The 15966-nt window shown below is 38.8% G+C and overlaps 1 protein-coding gene across 1 annotated transcript in view; it reads left to right on the top strand.

Annotated features, from left to right (window-relative positions):
* The first annotated feature begins 2566 nt into the window (after window positions 1-2566).
* LOC123250331 (cell cycle checkpoint protein RAD17-like) overlaps window positions 2567-15966 on the top strand; it is a 38293-nt gene continuing 24893 nt past the window's right edge. Inside the window, exon 1 of the mRNA XM_044679355.1 lies at window positions 2567-2782. Coding sequence (XP_044535290.1) covers window positions 2567-2782 — 216 coding nt within the window. The remainder of the gene's footprint in view (window positions 2783-15966) is intronic.

Raw genomic sequence — 15966 nt, 5'->3', positions numbered from 1 at the left:
AATTTGTAAAGCATAGTAAAGTGCCTGGCATATAGTAGGTGCTTAATAAATGCTTATTCTCATCTTGTCTCAAGAATTACAGGGAAGAAGTGTAGAATTGGAAAAGGTTATAGACTATGCATGTAGCAAAGACTAAGGAATAACAAATGGATTGTTTAGGTCCCTGATGGCAAACCTAAGGCACGTGTGCCAGAGATGGCACGCATAGACCTTTCTGTGGGCATGTATGCCAAAGACTCCACCCCTCAAGAACCCAGTTATCCAGTCCCTGCAGTATAGAGTTCTCCAGAGTTCCTAACTAGAAAGTCAGAGGGAGGTGCAGCTGAGTTGCTCCCCTTACCCACTCCCCAGTAGGAGCTAGTAAGTAGGCCCTTCAAGACAGTATCCCTTACAGGATAAGACTGCCCCACTCCATTCAGAATACAATGGTATTTTAATTACTTTTGGCTTGAGTGAGACAGAAACTACTTGTGTCTTTACTATCAGAGGCAACCAGTATTTTTACTATACAAAGTATTTTGGGGATCTGGGTCTGTGTCTTTTGTACTTTAAAAATGTTCAAAACTGTAGTGTAGTGATTTAGAAATAAGTTTTATGAACCTGAGGCTAGGCTGAAAGCCTTTTAGCTATTCCACAGCTCCCTTCTGTAGTTTCTTTCCTAAGCAAACGTGGGCTTAATTTGAATTCTTAGTCCCCTCACTTCTTACTAGCCTGTTCAATTTGCATTCAAAGGGGTGCCTTCCTGTGGGAGAAAAGGTGGGCTAGAAGCTCTGGAAAACACAATAGTGGCTTGTCAGAAGTAACAATCTGCCCTGCATCCAGATTACAACCTGACTTCAACCCTTGACCATTTGCTAAAAAGGTTAATTTGGAGGATACCCTCTTCAGGAAGGCTGGGCCGTGGTGGGGTGAAGGTGTCAAGATGATATCATTTAAACTGAGGGTTATATTTTCCTATAACTAAGGGGTTTTCCTGTAAGCTGGGGCTTATTTGCTTTATTTTTTCTAGGTTGGAGGGGATCATAGCTCACGTAACTATAGGGAAGCAGAGTGTTTATGTCCCTCATCTCTCCCTCTTCCTAAGCCTGACTACATCACCTATCCCCCTGCCTAGTAGCCCAATGGGAGTTCTCCCTCTTTCCTCTGGATGGATTAAGGGAGGGGGCATGACACACCTGGCACTCAGTGGGCGGAGGGACACAGAATGTGGTCTCTGGGGGGAGTATAGGTATATCACTTGGTCTGGGGTTGGGGTGGGCATGGGGCCCGGCACTCCATCTCTAAAAGGTTCCCACCCCCTTTACTGGTCTAGGTTTCCACATAATTGGAATCAAAGGCCTCCAATACATTGAATAGATACTTTATGGAACATTCCCACATGGGAAGGAATTATATAGGATGAGAATGCAATAAGAGCCTTACCAATAAGATCACAAATCCACTGAAGTATCTGCAACATGGAAAATGGCAGGGTGGAATTCCTGCAAGATACCAGGGTCAAGCCTCATCCAGATTTCTAGCCCCCCCCCCCCAGAGAACTCTGGTTGAGGAGACAGTTTTAAAGGAGTTGGAGAGTTGATTCCTGGGGATTGAAGTGAGTAGGTCACTCTGCTTGCTGTTCCCAGTTTTGGGATTGTTTGGAGGCCATTTGGGGAAAAAGCCATTTTGGATCTGCTTTGCAGGTTGCCTGTTTAACTGAACTAGACCTTTCTAGCAACAGCACAATTGTTATTTAGATATTTGAAGTGATAATTATAAGCTTTGAGGATAAGCTAGATATAAAGTCTACCACTCCCTCCCTGGGGGTGGGGGGAAAGGGGCTGTTTCTATCTAACAGTTCTGGGCTTCCCAGATCTTATCCTAATCCCTGAAAAACCTCCCTACCTTCCCCTTCCTCTTCTATCAGTAAAACTGGAGCAGTGCCTGTTTATTATTCTGGGAAAACTTACATCCAACTTCAGCTAATTTTCCTTCAGCTGTCCAGCCCATACAAGTTAGATTTGTCTGTCCCTGATAACTACAAGACATGAAGCTTCTCCTATTGTCCCTCAGTCAAACCTGTGGGGAATATAAATTGAGAAAGTGAACTTCATTAGAGATTTGCCTTGCTGAACCTTGCCAGAAGACATGAGTCCCGCCTCCATTTCCAACTGATTTCCAACTGCTTGGTGGGAGAGGTGAGAGTAAGGAGTACCTATCCCTCCCTACTCACTCTAGCCTGGTGTGGGGGAGGAGTGAGTCATGCAGGTTTCTACTTTCAGGCCATCTATTCAGCTTCCCAAACATCTCTGTTAAGATCAACATAACAGTTTTGGCCAGCCAGCCTAGGATTTTTATTTCAGAACCTGAGTGGGAAGTGATCAGTATGGATAGCTTCATAAACAGGGCCATTGTCACATTGGGGTGCTCTGGGGTGCAAATATATGGGATTTGGCAGGCTTGTGCTACCTTTTGGCTGATAATTGTTCCCCAATTTTTCAAACAAATGATAGACATATATGATACTTACATGTGGTTAACTATATCAGTGGGTAATACTTTGGCATATGTGCCATTGGGGATAACCATGGCTGCAACTTTTTATAGGGCCCTGATGATATTGAAGAAAGTTCTGGCATTTACCTTTGGAAGAACAGAAATAACATACCCGGTTTTGGAGCAATTAGTGGAGCACATGAAGACTCCAATTGAGATAAACAAGCAGAACAGGGAAGGAAAGGATCTAGATGCAAAGACAATCATGCAGTTAGAGATTATTGAGAGTGCAGTCACACCAAAAAAGGTGGGGGGTGATATTAAACAATGAGCTAAAGATAAGAACACTGAAGAAGAACAGGTTGCAGCTCCTGTAACTATCCTTCCCATTACTGATAGGACAGTGGTACAACCTGACTCAGGCATTATATATGTTAAAGGCTACACACCTTTCTCAGGGGGTGATCTGGAGATCTTAAAAAGGAGTTTTTATACAAATTAGTTCTATACAAATCCCCATAAGTCTATAAAAGAATATAAACGGGCCGTGAGACTTTACAACCCGACATTTGAGAACGTGGAATTGTTCCTATCAGAATTATATGCCCCTAGTGAGAAGGCAAAGTTTATAGCCAAGACAAGAAGCAACCCCAATCTTGCCTAGTGGCCAGAACAACAGCAGGACTTAGAACTCTCCTCACATGCAAACATCGCTTATCTCAAGAGGTGTAGAGAGGATTTAGCAGAAGCAATGAGGCTCCATGCAAGACTATCAAATGCATGGGGGTCCTTCAAGAAATTAAGACAAGGAGAAGAAGAACACCCAAGCCTTTACCTGGACAGGATCTTAGAGGCAGGCGAAACTATCCTAAGTTTCAGGGACATGACAGCTGAGGATAACATCCAGCATGTCAGGAGGCAGTTTGTAAAGGGCAGTCTGAACCACATCCAGCCTTATTTCAAGTTGCATTGCTCACAATGGGAGACTATGTCCATTGAAGAACTAAGAAAGACTGTTGCATACATCCATGAGTCTAGGGATAGTGAGCCTAAGCAATCAAAGGTCTCTGAAAAGGACAGGGAGATTGCAGAGCTGAAGAGACAACTAAAGGAAGCTCAAAAGTCCAAGGAGATTGAGGAAATTAAGAATATGGCTCTGATGTCCAGCAATCAGAGGAGCCAGAGCAGGCCTAGGGAATCCTCCAGTAATACTAACAACTCTGTCAAGCGTTGATTCTTGTGCTAAAAATTTGGGCATATTGTTCGTGATTGTAGGTTTAAATCTCAAATAAATTTTGGGAATAGAAGCAATAACAATAATAATAACAACAAGAAAAACATCTACTACAATTCTAGACAATTCTAGACAATAACAGCAATAATAGTAGCAACAACAGGGACAATAACACCAGATACAGTGACAAAGTAAAGACCGGGTGTTTTGACCATAACTGTGCTAAATTTAGTAATTCCCCAAGTTTATAAAAAATGGAGGAATATGGGAAGTCCTAGGTTCGAGTCCGGCCTCAGACACTTCCCAGCTGTGTGACCCTGGGTAAGTCACTTGACCCCCATTGCCCATCCTTATCACTCTTCCACCTAGGAGCCAATACACAGAATTTAAGGGTTTAAAAAATGGAGGAATACGTGCCCCAAGGAGTGAGGCCTTATACCAGCTTATGAATTGAGAAAGCAGCCTTAGTTGTTGCAAGGACAGATAAGGGCAGGGACAATGATATGGCAGAGAAAAGTGGAAAGGACAAAATGAGTGCAAAAGAAATTATAAATTATGGGTTGGTGGAGGTAACACAAAGTTACAAAGATATGACTGAGGAGGAGTTGCAAATGGAGGAGGATATAATAGAAATTAAGGAGAGAATTTATGGGAAAGGAAACAGTGATATGGGGGACACTGACAGAAAACCAGGCACATCTGCACAAGTTCTTGATAAAAGCTTGAAGAAGGTAGCATTCCTTGATTCTCACTATGGGGGGAACAGAACCATTCTGTAATAAGACTGTGGATCAGTTACATGTATAGCAAGGCCAAGCAGCAAGGGCAATGATTATACACAGGTGTTCTAATGGGGATCTCTTAAAAACAGACAGTGTCAACAGGGGAGATGGGCTCCTGCAGACCATTGAGAAGGAAAGTGCTAAATTCTCAGACACAGGCACAACCTCTTCTCTATCACCAACTAGGGAAGCTGGAAGGGAAAGTGGAAAGTCTAGTAGCTACAATACTAGAGGAATTTTAAAGCTAGATCCTGGAGCTGGGGAATTTGTACCAAGCCTATTTCAGGGTCGAGCGCATGAAGATGTAGCACACTTTGAAGCCTGTGATACTCCAGAGAGAGCTGCCTTTGGAGTAGATTCTGAGTTTATGCATTTAAAGGAATTCAATTCCATAAATGTCAGTAGCCAAGAGAGGAACAAAATGACATCAATAGGAACAAAGGAAGAATTCACAACACTAACTTTGTTTCCTATGCAAAGTACATCTGCAGTTAAGTTTCCTGTTACTGACATGGAGTCTAGGGAGCAAATACAAGGAGAAATCATAGACTCACAGGATTGGGATGTGGTCATGAACCAAAAACACATTTCCAATTCTGAAGAATTTCCTTTAATGCAGAGAAATACCTCTCCTGAATCTAACTGCACAAGTCAAGCAAAGCATTTTCAGTGAAGAGAAGGACACTCTACCTTACTTATGGTCTGGGAAAACTGAGATACACTTTGACACCGATAGGCCCATGAACAGTCCAGGGATGCCAATTAAGGCACAGGCAGTCCAAGAAACCACTTTCGAAGGAGACTTATCATCATTACACTCACAGAAACTTGAGCCAGCACAGACAGAAGTCCTAGAGCAAGATCAATGGGATTTGGGGGACATTAAGATAGAAACACCTTTGGTACCTGTTTGATCAGACAGCTAAAGACAGGGAACCTTTGGTTATGGTGACAATAGGAGATCAAATCTATCCTGCTCTTATTGACACCAGAGCAACCCGGTCTGTGTTGACATCAGCACCAGAAAATTGTGCACTAATGGGATTTGTGAGGGTAAAAGGAGCCACTGGGCAGATGGAATTGGTGCCCAAGCTAAGATCTAAGATGGTGAAAATAGGCCCAATGACTTTAGATCATTCCTTTTTGTTGATACCCGGTTGTCCATCCAACCTCCTGGGGAGGGATGTTCTCTGTAAGTTAGGTGCCACTATCCAGTGTGATAAGTCAGGCCAGATATTCCTAAACTTAACCAAACAGTCACTCAAGCACCATCCCTTGCTATACCTAGAGCAAGTGGAGGGTGATGAGGAGGAACAACATATGGGGAGTATCTTTGAAATACCGAAAGATATCCCAGGGGCAGTTTGGGCTAAGCATTCAACTGATATGGGAATTTTGAAATCTGCCACACCTATTAAGATTGAGGTGAAAGAGGGCACTCCACCTAGGATCCCTCAGTATAGGTTGAGCAAAGAGGCCACAGAGGGTATCAGGCCCATAATCCAAAGTCTCCTGGAACAAGGCATTTTGGTCTATAGTATATGCGAGTACAACACACCCATTATGCCCATTAAAAAAAAAAAACAAAGAAAGATCTAAATGGCAAAACACAAGGGTGTTTTGTGCAGGATCTGAGAGCAGTAAACAACTTTGTTAAGCAGGGACATGCAGTGGTACCTACCCCAGCAAATATCTTCACTGAAATTCCAAGCAGTGCAGCCTTGTTCATGGTTGTGGACATGTACTGTGCATATTTTACCATATGCCTGCATGAGTCCAGTCAGAAGATTTTTGCATTTTCCTCGGAGGGTGAACAAATCTGCTGGACCCGAATTCTCAGAAAGTGCAAATATCTTTTGCCAGATCCTGCAAAGAGACCTTGAATCAATCATATTCACTGAGAGTAAACTAGTGCATTATGTTGATGACCTTTTGCTAATGTTACCAAATGCTCGAGTGTGTCAAAGGGACAGCAAATATCTATTACAAGAGCTATGCAAAAGGGGACACGAGATATCCAGGGTTAAGCTACAGTCAGTTTTGCCAAAAGTAGAGTACCTTGGCTTCGTGTTGGAAAAGGGTGTAAGACGGATTTCCCAAAAAAGAGTTGCACATATACAGAAGCCGTGCATGCCTAGGATGAAGAAGCAGCTCTGTGCAATTTTAGGAATCATGGGTTACTGTGGGCAGTGGATACCTGGTTATAGTCTGATCTCAAAATCTCTGACAGACTTGACTAGGAACACTGTCTCAGAACCTTTAAAACTGACACAGGAGCATAAGCATGCTATAGGAAAACTGAAAACAGCTGTGTTGTCAAGCCCTGCACTTGGAATCCCTGACCATACAAAACTGTTTCACCTGTTTGTGCATGAAGATAAGGGAATAGCCAGTCCTGTATTAGTGCAGACTCTTGGAGATCAATTTAGACCAATAGCCTATTATAGCTCCCAGCTAGATGTTGTGGCTAGGGGAATGCCACCATGTATGAGAGGAATTGCAGCTGCTGCCCTAATGGTTAAGAAATCTTCAGATCTGGTTTTGGGATGCAGGATTATGCTGTACTCACCTCATCAAATAGATACCATCTTGAAAAACAGCAACTTGCAAGCATTTACATCCCAGCACTTATCCCAATATCAAATTGTGTTGCTGGGCAATGAGAACCTAACTTTCCATCACTGTAAAGAGATCAACCCAACCACACTAATGCCAGACTTACTGTTAGAAGGGGAACCCATCCATAACTGTGCAGATACCTTGGAAATAGTTCCGAAAACTAGAGATGACCTGCCTATATCCCTTTGATCTCTCCAGACCTGACACTGTTTATCAATGGTTCTGCATTTGTGTTAGATGGGGAATGGTATACAAGTGCAGCTGTAGTGACTCAAGATGAGACTATGGTATGCAGCTCTACCAAAGTCCATGAGTGCTTAAGGTGCTGAGGAGTAAGTCCTGCAGGTTTCTAGTTTCAGGCCATCTCTTCAGCTTCCCAAACATCTCTGTTAAGATCAACATAACAATATCAAAGAAGTATTACTATTTTAAGTTATATAGAAGAGAGTCTATAAAAGAAAACAAACATAAAATTTAAGCCAAAGATGGCAGTTAGGGACTCAGTGTTCCCCTACAGTCTGACATTTGCTTCCTAGAATTATTTTGATTTCAAACTTCTCTGGAGTCTTTTTCAAAATGTAGAGTTCCATACAGAATATCCATTCATATAATTCATGTTCCTACTTAGGCTCAAAAGTCAGTATGTGGGTGGTAACAAGGAATTGGGGTATATAATAATAAGAACAAATTCCAGACAGTTGTCAACTGAGGGTCATGATCTGGGTAGTCCTGCCTTTCTTTGATTCCTGTCATTACATTCTTGTGTAATATTTATTGGCAAGAAGGACAAAATTACATTTTGCTTTACAAAGTGGAATAGATGAAACCTCCCCACCCTTCAGCTTGATAACTGATTTCATGCTTCAGAAAATTTTTTTCTAATCAAAGATAGTCCTCATAGAAGGTGAAATTACAAGGTTATATAAAATGTATCCAGTGGATGCACCATATTAGTTCTTATTGTATTTATCATTTACTGACTAGTTCGCATTCTGGGGTATAATGCACTGTAAACGATCGAGTCTTCCATGTATATAAGCTCTCATAAACTCAGTTTGGTCTCAAGCTAAATCTTGACATTTCAAGGTTCTCAAACCCATGATAAGCAGTGTTTTAATGACTATTAAAGGTCTGAAGCCTGCCCAGCTTTTGAAAAATGCAGGTGTTTCCTATCTTGAAATAGAAATGGCCAGCTGCACCTGAGACACTTAGGGCATAGTTCCATATTTCCTGCACAGGTTTTGGCCCTGGGAAGGGAACACTACATGCAGGAGATAATGGAGATCATACTCTTTTCATTTTGGTTCTACCGAAGCCGATGAAAAAGGTTAAATAAGAAAGTAAAATAATAATAATAAAAATAATTCAGTGACTATATCCTTGAAATTGCAGCATGTGGTTAGGTGCCAGGAGATACCATTTTATGAAATGAGACACTAGGAGCTCCAAGAATATACAGAATTATAGGACCAAAAACACCAATAAAGCTCAACTAGCTTATCTCTTTGTCGCTAGTCCTTATACCATTCTGGACTCCTTTTCCTCAAAAGTAAAATGAGGGAGCCAAATTAAATGGACCATAAGATCCTTGGTGTTTTTAATATTCTTTTAATTTGTTTTAGTAAATTCAAGTTGAATTCAATCTAGATTCATCTGACTCTGTGTGTCATAGAATAACTTAAATGTTTAGCATTGCAGGTCACAACCAAAGGACAATAAAGATGGGCATAAGAGACGAGAGTAAAATGGAACATTAACAATAAATCAGTCAAGGAAGGAAGCGACAAAGGAAGGAAACAAGCATTTTTTGAGGCTACTCTGAACCAGGCATCATACATTACAAATATCTCATTTGATCTTCAGAACAATCCTGATAGGAGAGCACTGTTATCTCCATTTGTCATTTGGAGAAACTGAGGCAAAGAAATTAAGTAAATTTTGCAGAGTCATATGTCTAATTAGGGTATAAGGCTAAATTTCTTCCTGAATCTGGGGCCAGTGTCTATCTACTGCACCACATAGCGATCTCTACATATTTTTATTTGCTTTATGCTAGGTAAAAGAGCTGGGGATAAAAGAAAAAAAAGTGAAACAACGCCAGTTCTCTAGGACCTTATATTTTTATGCATGAGAAGTATTGTAAAATAATTATCAGAGATGTATTATAACTAGAAAAGTAGTATAATCTGGTCATGTGGTTGAAAGCATAAAGTAGCCAATGATTGGGTTGCATGCTTCACTGGTCCAGAATGCTGAGTAGTAGTGGATGATTTATAGGAGAACATGAGCAAAATAATAAGAAGGCTAGAATAGTTTCCATCGGAGGGGATGTATACATCTTAAATCACAGACTTCGTTCTGTACCCCTCTATCATACTTATGAATTATTTCTAATTGAATTATTTATAAGTGAAACACAGGCATAGACCATTTTCATATATCCCCTTTGCAGTAGTTTGTACAGAGCAGGCACCAATATTTTCTGCTTGCTTCCAGATGAGTCTGTGGAAGCTTGGGGCTTACTTCTTGTCATGAATGATTCCAGGGACTGGCAATGAGAGAATAAAGAGTCCCCTAACTGTCTGATGAGGTAGAAGTAGATTTCTAAAGTTTGTTTTGCACACTTACTTATTCGCTAGCTCTTACAGTCCAGTAACTAATTAGGGGACTCTTCATCATCTCTCCCTGTACACCCCTAAATAACCCAAGGCCAGAATTAGGTTGCATGAAGTTGCCTTGGCAGTAAAATATTTATTGCTTAACAAGTTACTCTCATCTATGACTCAATATCTTACCTAATATGTGGCACCTCGAACTAAATACTATATTCTAGCTCTCAGTTTGCAATAGAGTTGACTAAAGCATAGTGGCTAGCCTATTGTTTTAAAAGATTTTCTTGGATTCTAGGTTTGAGGTACTATGCCTCTATTAATACAACCTAATTTTTTAGCTTTGGGACTATTTTATTTTCTATCTCATTTTGGGATTGCAATCCACTGAAATACCCCTGCCCTCTGCATATAATATTTTCCATCTTGTAATCTGGCATTTTATTTTTTTAAAAAATCAATAGGAATTATTTATCCTATTAAATATTTCCTTTAGCCTACTTCATTATACCGCAAATTATATTATGAGGAGAAACCTTTTATTCCATAATTATAGTAAAAGCTTAAAATACAAATGTGCTTATGGAAGAAGCAATGACTTAAGAATAATAACTAACATTTAAAAATTATTGACCCAGGAAAGGTTTTGTTTTGTTTTTTCGATAGAGGGAGAGAGAAGAAGAACCATTTGAATAACAAGCATTAATTACCTGTTATATGCCAGATATTTTACTGGGCACTATAGACACCTTAGAAAAATAAAAAAAAAGTAAAAACATTCTCAAATAACTTATTTTCAAAGTACATATGCATGTACATTTACATATAGAGAGACATATAATAAACATAAATAGAAAAATATTTTAATGTACTTAAATGTAAGTGGTTTAGGGAGGCAAGGACTTGTGTGACTGGGAAGGAAAGGCTCCATGTAGAAGAGAAAGAAGGCAAGGGATATGAAATACAGAGAGGGTGTGAGGTGGAAGTGGAGGCTATAGAAAGAGGGGGGGGGAATCAGATATGTAACCTTTACCAATGAAACAATTTTGTCCAGAGTGGGTCACTACTACTGAGAAGCAATGGGTTGAGGGTAAATTTTGTCAACTTAATAAAACATAGGGTGGCATGCTGTTTTTCAAGGAGACTATATCATATTCACAAACTTGTCTATTATCCTGAAAGAGTTCATGCCCTTTACAATCAAGGATGAACTCAGATTGCTGAGAATCAAGCTCATTATCTGATTAAACTTGACAACACATCTGGGAAAGAGGCTAAGAAACAAGAATAATTATTCCCATTTTTATGAACAGGTAATCTGAAAGATGGGGACAAGTTAATTCTACTGAGTCTATAACATTTCAGCACCACTTTTTTAAGATGATAAGAATATTTTTATCATCCAAGATTTAGAGGGTATAGAGAACCCCAAAGACAAATCTGGGAGCATTTACTACTAACAAAATATTTCAGGGAGCTTCTCACTTTCTCTTTGAGGATTTGCTTTTTCAATACTCTTCAAGTGATTCTGATGACAATAGAGAGACAGCTTTAATTAGGTCCTGATGTATCTGTCACACCTCTCCTACCATATGCCTGGCCAGAAGGCAACAGAATTAGTATCAGCAGTAGTAGCAGTATCAACCAGAGGCTAGTAGGCTGAATTAGAACAATGACAGGGAGCAAGGTACAGTTGAAACCATTGGGGCATAGTGAATATTGGAAACTCAAATCTCAGATCCTGGAGCACAAACTGCTTTCTATATATTGAAATTTGTAAAATACTTCAAGATCACTAATGAATATTTACTTCAAAAAAATTTCCCTTTTGAGATAGAAATATGTGTATATATCTATTTAATGAACAATAGCTAACATTGACACAATGCCTACTAATTTGCCAGGCACCATGCTAAGCACTTTACAATTATTGAGCTCATTTGATCTTCATAAATAACCAATGGGAGGAATGTGGTATTATTATCTTTACTTTATTGATGAAGAAATTGAGGCAAAAAAAGGTTATGTGGTTTCCCAGAGTCACACAGCTGCAAACTATCTGAGGTTGGATTTGAACTGAGGTCTTCTTGACTGCTGGATTGGCAATGGACAGTCATTGTACCATTTCTCTCATTTATTCTACCTAGTACCAGAATATTTATGCATATGTTTCACACAACTGACAACATATTATTTATTTTTTTGTGGATATGACTTTCAGTGATTCCCTGTTGCTTATGGGATAAAATTACAGACTCCATAAACTGGAATCTCAGTCTATGCACAATATGGATCTCACCTACATTATTGACTTTCTCCTGCACTATATTATCAAGAAGGCCATTCTTTTGATGTCTCAATTTGTTGAAATATTTTATCTTCTTGATTGAGAACAGTTAAAACCTCCCTCATGGAGGCTTTCCTTATTTCCAACAGCTAGAAATTACGTTTCTCTCCAAAACTTTTTCTAGATCCTTTATCTGAATTTCTTTCATTTCTATTCACATGCCTTGTAAGAATATTTCTAAAGTGCATAATATAACTATCTTTCTCCTTAAGGTATAAGTTCCTTGAGCTTATAAAGTAGGAGCTAGATAGATAGATGGTACAGTGGTTAGTGTTAGGCCTAAAGTTAGGAAGACTTTAGTTCAAATCTAGACTCAGGCACCTCCTAGCTCTATGACCAAGGGCAAGTCATTTAAACCCTGTATGACTTAGTTTCCTCAATTATAAATTGGAGATAAAAATAGCAACTACTTCCCAGGGTTGTTGTTAGAATCAAATGCGACTATATTAGGGAAGTGCTTAGCACCATGTTGGGAGCTTAATAAATGCTCATTTTTCTCCTACCTTGTTTTTGTTTTGTTTTATTTTGTTTTATTTTCATATCCCTTAGATGGTGCAGTGGATAGAAGACTTGGTCTAGAGATAGGAAGATTCATCTACCTGAGTCTAAATCTGACCTCATACATTTATAAGCTTGTGACCCTGAGAAGTCACTTAATTCTGCCTCAGCCCCTCATTTGTAAAAATAAGCTAGAGAAAGAAATGGCAAACCAATCCAGTATCTTTGTCAGGAAAACCCCGGATAGTATGAAATGTCAGATACAACTGAAAGGACTGAACAACAAAAATAAATCCTTTAGAAGTCACTAAAAATAGAAGGATTGACACCAATACAAAGAATTTTTGTGCTAATAAAATCATCCATTTTCCCCTTGCCCTTCCACCCCAAATAACAAGTACCAGATATCTTTTCAGGTTCTATCATTTTTTCCCTTCTATTCTCATAAGAAATCATCAGTTTCTTTAAAATTTCCAGTCTTTTAGTAGAATTTGATGATTACTTTTACTTGCTTTTTAGGTAATGTGGGAAATTTCTACCTCCCAAAAGATGTATACTGTCAATCTTAGGACGCAGTAGGATGCAGCTTTGATAAGATAGAAGAAAACGTGGACTCAGGGTGCATAATTATACAAATATACACATAAAGATATTTTCATTCATCATATATTGCCACCAATATGGTCATACTCATCAGATTTGTCTTGTCCATAAGTTGATATGTTAGGACATTACAAGAAACCATCAAAGAATCAGCAGGATTGAAAGTACCCTTACCTTTATTCCCCATGTGGACAGTCTTCAAATATAATCTCTGTATTTGATCACTTTCCCCTTTGATGGTGTTTTGGGGAGTGTATAACCTAAGATCTATGGGAGAATGCCCTAAGATAAATCTTCCTACTGCGTTTTTGCAGCAAATACCTTAAATATTTGCTGAGTGGTTTTTCAATCACGTCCAACTCTTTGTGACACCTTTTGGAGTTTTCTTGAGAAAGACACTGGAGTGATTTACCATTTCCTTCTCCAGCTTATTTTATAGATGAGGAAACTGATATAAATAGGGTTAAGTAACTTGCCCAGGATCACATATCTCTATTAAATGCCTGAGGCCAGATTAGAACACAGAAAGATGAGTCTTCCTCATTCTAGTTTTGACTCTCCACGTGTGTTACCCAGCTGCCCCAACCTTTAGTCTAATTTATTCTAATTATGCCTTCTCACTTACTTTTGACAGGTAAACCTATTAATGGAAGGTCATTCTCTAAAGGTATAGGAAGAGAGAGAGAGTATGAGAGAGTACCTCAAACTTGAGGCAGTCATTTTCAAGTTGGTGCATTTTCAATCTATTATTACAGGCTGGAGAGCTGCCACATGTCTATTCTGGAATTTATAGTGGTAGAAAGTTTCCCTAGATTCCTGAAAATTTGAGTAAATTAATCACAGCTGGTAGTTAAGGTGTCATTTGAACCCAAGTCTTCTAATTTCCAAATAAGATTCTCTAATTCATGGAGCAGCCTTACACTTACACTTACACTTACACACACACAGAGGTACAATCCATCAATGTACACATACATATATGCAGACACATGTGTATATATGTATACAAATGTGTCATCATTTATACAGGCAATATATAATTTGCATATGTGGTAGACATACACAGATATTCCATGTAAACACACACATATGCATCTGTGCACATGTATGGATTCCAAGTACAGAAGTATTTTTTGGGCTCTTTGACTTTGAACAACCAAGACAAGTGAGACCTTGTTAAATGCTTCTATTGGATTTTGCGTTCCAATATGGTCACCAGCAGCTAAGTGTGTGTTAGAAGAGCTTAACCACAATGGCCACCTGTCTTGAAACTATGTTTTAAGAACAATAATTGAGGATAAATACAAAGTATGTCACTTTAGGGGACACAAGTTTATAGTATGGAAGACATAATGGTTACACTTTCTTAGCCAAGAACTTGAATGGGATATATGTGTAAAGGCAGCTTCTCTCTTAGTCACATCTTATGTAATACAAATCTCATATCCCTCTATGGAGACTTAAGGAAAAGTTTCTCTGTTGTCTTAAACTCCTTTTATAGCTCAAGTGTTTTCCTCTGCACTAAGCTATTTACACTAAAGAGAAAAACTAAAGAGCACTAAACAGCAGATAACCATTATGTAAGCAAGCTAGAAATAGGAACCAGACAAAATACACCCAGTCATCAGGACAAACAATCCGATAATGACAACAATTAAGGGAAGTAAATAAAAGGTTTGTTGTCTATAAAAGCTGGGCAAATAGTTTCTCTGGCCTGACAGCAGCAGTTCTTTCAAACAGAAGAGGATCTTGTGAAGTAAATTAATAAATACATTTCTTTTTATGTGGTGCCTAAGGCTCTACAAAATTAATCTCTAGTATAGTTGAAATGTTTAGTCAAGTAAAAGAAATGTGGCCCCTAAGCCCTACAAAGAGGTACCCAATTTATTTTGGTGAGGAAATACGATATTCCTTATTAATGCCATATTAATTTTAATTTATTTTTTCCACACACCAAAATTTATGCTCTAAAAAGGCAATATCCTCAAAAGAGTATGCTAAATGATGAGAGAATGTGAATTAAAATTCTACAATTGGACAAACAAGGTGTTATTGTTGGCAGAAAGAAGAAACTTTATCTTAAAGAACAGCACCACTTGTTATATCTGGGATAATTTTAGGAGTGTCCAGCCACCAGTACTAGTGTCCTCCTCCCTTGTTACACTTGAAATTCCTTTGGATGAAGTCTCATTCTTCATTTGGAGATGAGACAACATAGGGTCAGAGAATTAAAGTAACTTAGGGAAATTTGTAAGAAGTCATTTGGCATTGGAAAGGCAGGAAGACAAGAACCATAAGAGATTAGAGTACTGAGAAGAAACTTCATCTATGTCACAATTTTTATCAGGACTGGTCTTAATGCTGGGCAATTTTGACCCAGATTTTTAACAGATTAATAAAATACATTATGGAATCATATGCACTCTAAAATAAGTCATACTTATATAGCACTTTATGTTTATTAAGAATAACTGACATTGAAATAAGCACATATGATTTCATTTGATTCTCAAAAAATTGTGAGGAAATTGCTAGTTATTTTTCTAATTTTATAAATAAGGGAACTGAGACAGAGATGTTGAGTTGCCCCACATCACACAGGAAGTAAAAATTTGAAACACAATTTAAAGCACTTATTTCTTAACTACAAACTAGCATAAATGTTTTTCTCCTTCTTCCCTCTCCTTCCCCTCCCTCCTCTCCCTTTCTTCTTTCCTTCCTTCCTTTCTTCCTTCCTTCCTTCCTTCCTTCCTTCTTTCTTTCTCTCTTTCTCTCTTTCTTTCTTTCTTTCTTTCTTTC

This window comes from Gracilinanus agilis, chromosome 1 (assembly GCF_016433145.1).
Source record: "Gracilinanus agilis isolate LMUSP501 chromosome 1, AgileGrace, whole genome shotgun sequence".
Classification (NCBI taxonomy): Eukaryota; Metazoa; Chordata; class Mammalia; order Didelphimorphia; family Didelphidae; genus Gracilinanus; species Gracilinanus agilis.
This window is presented reverse-complemented; position numbering and strand designations above follow the sequence as displayed.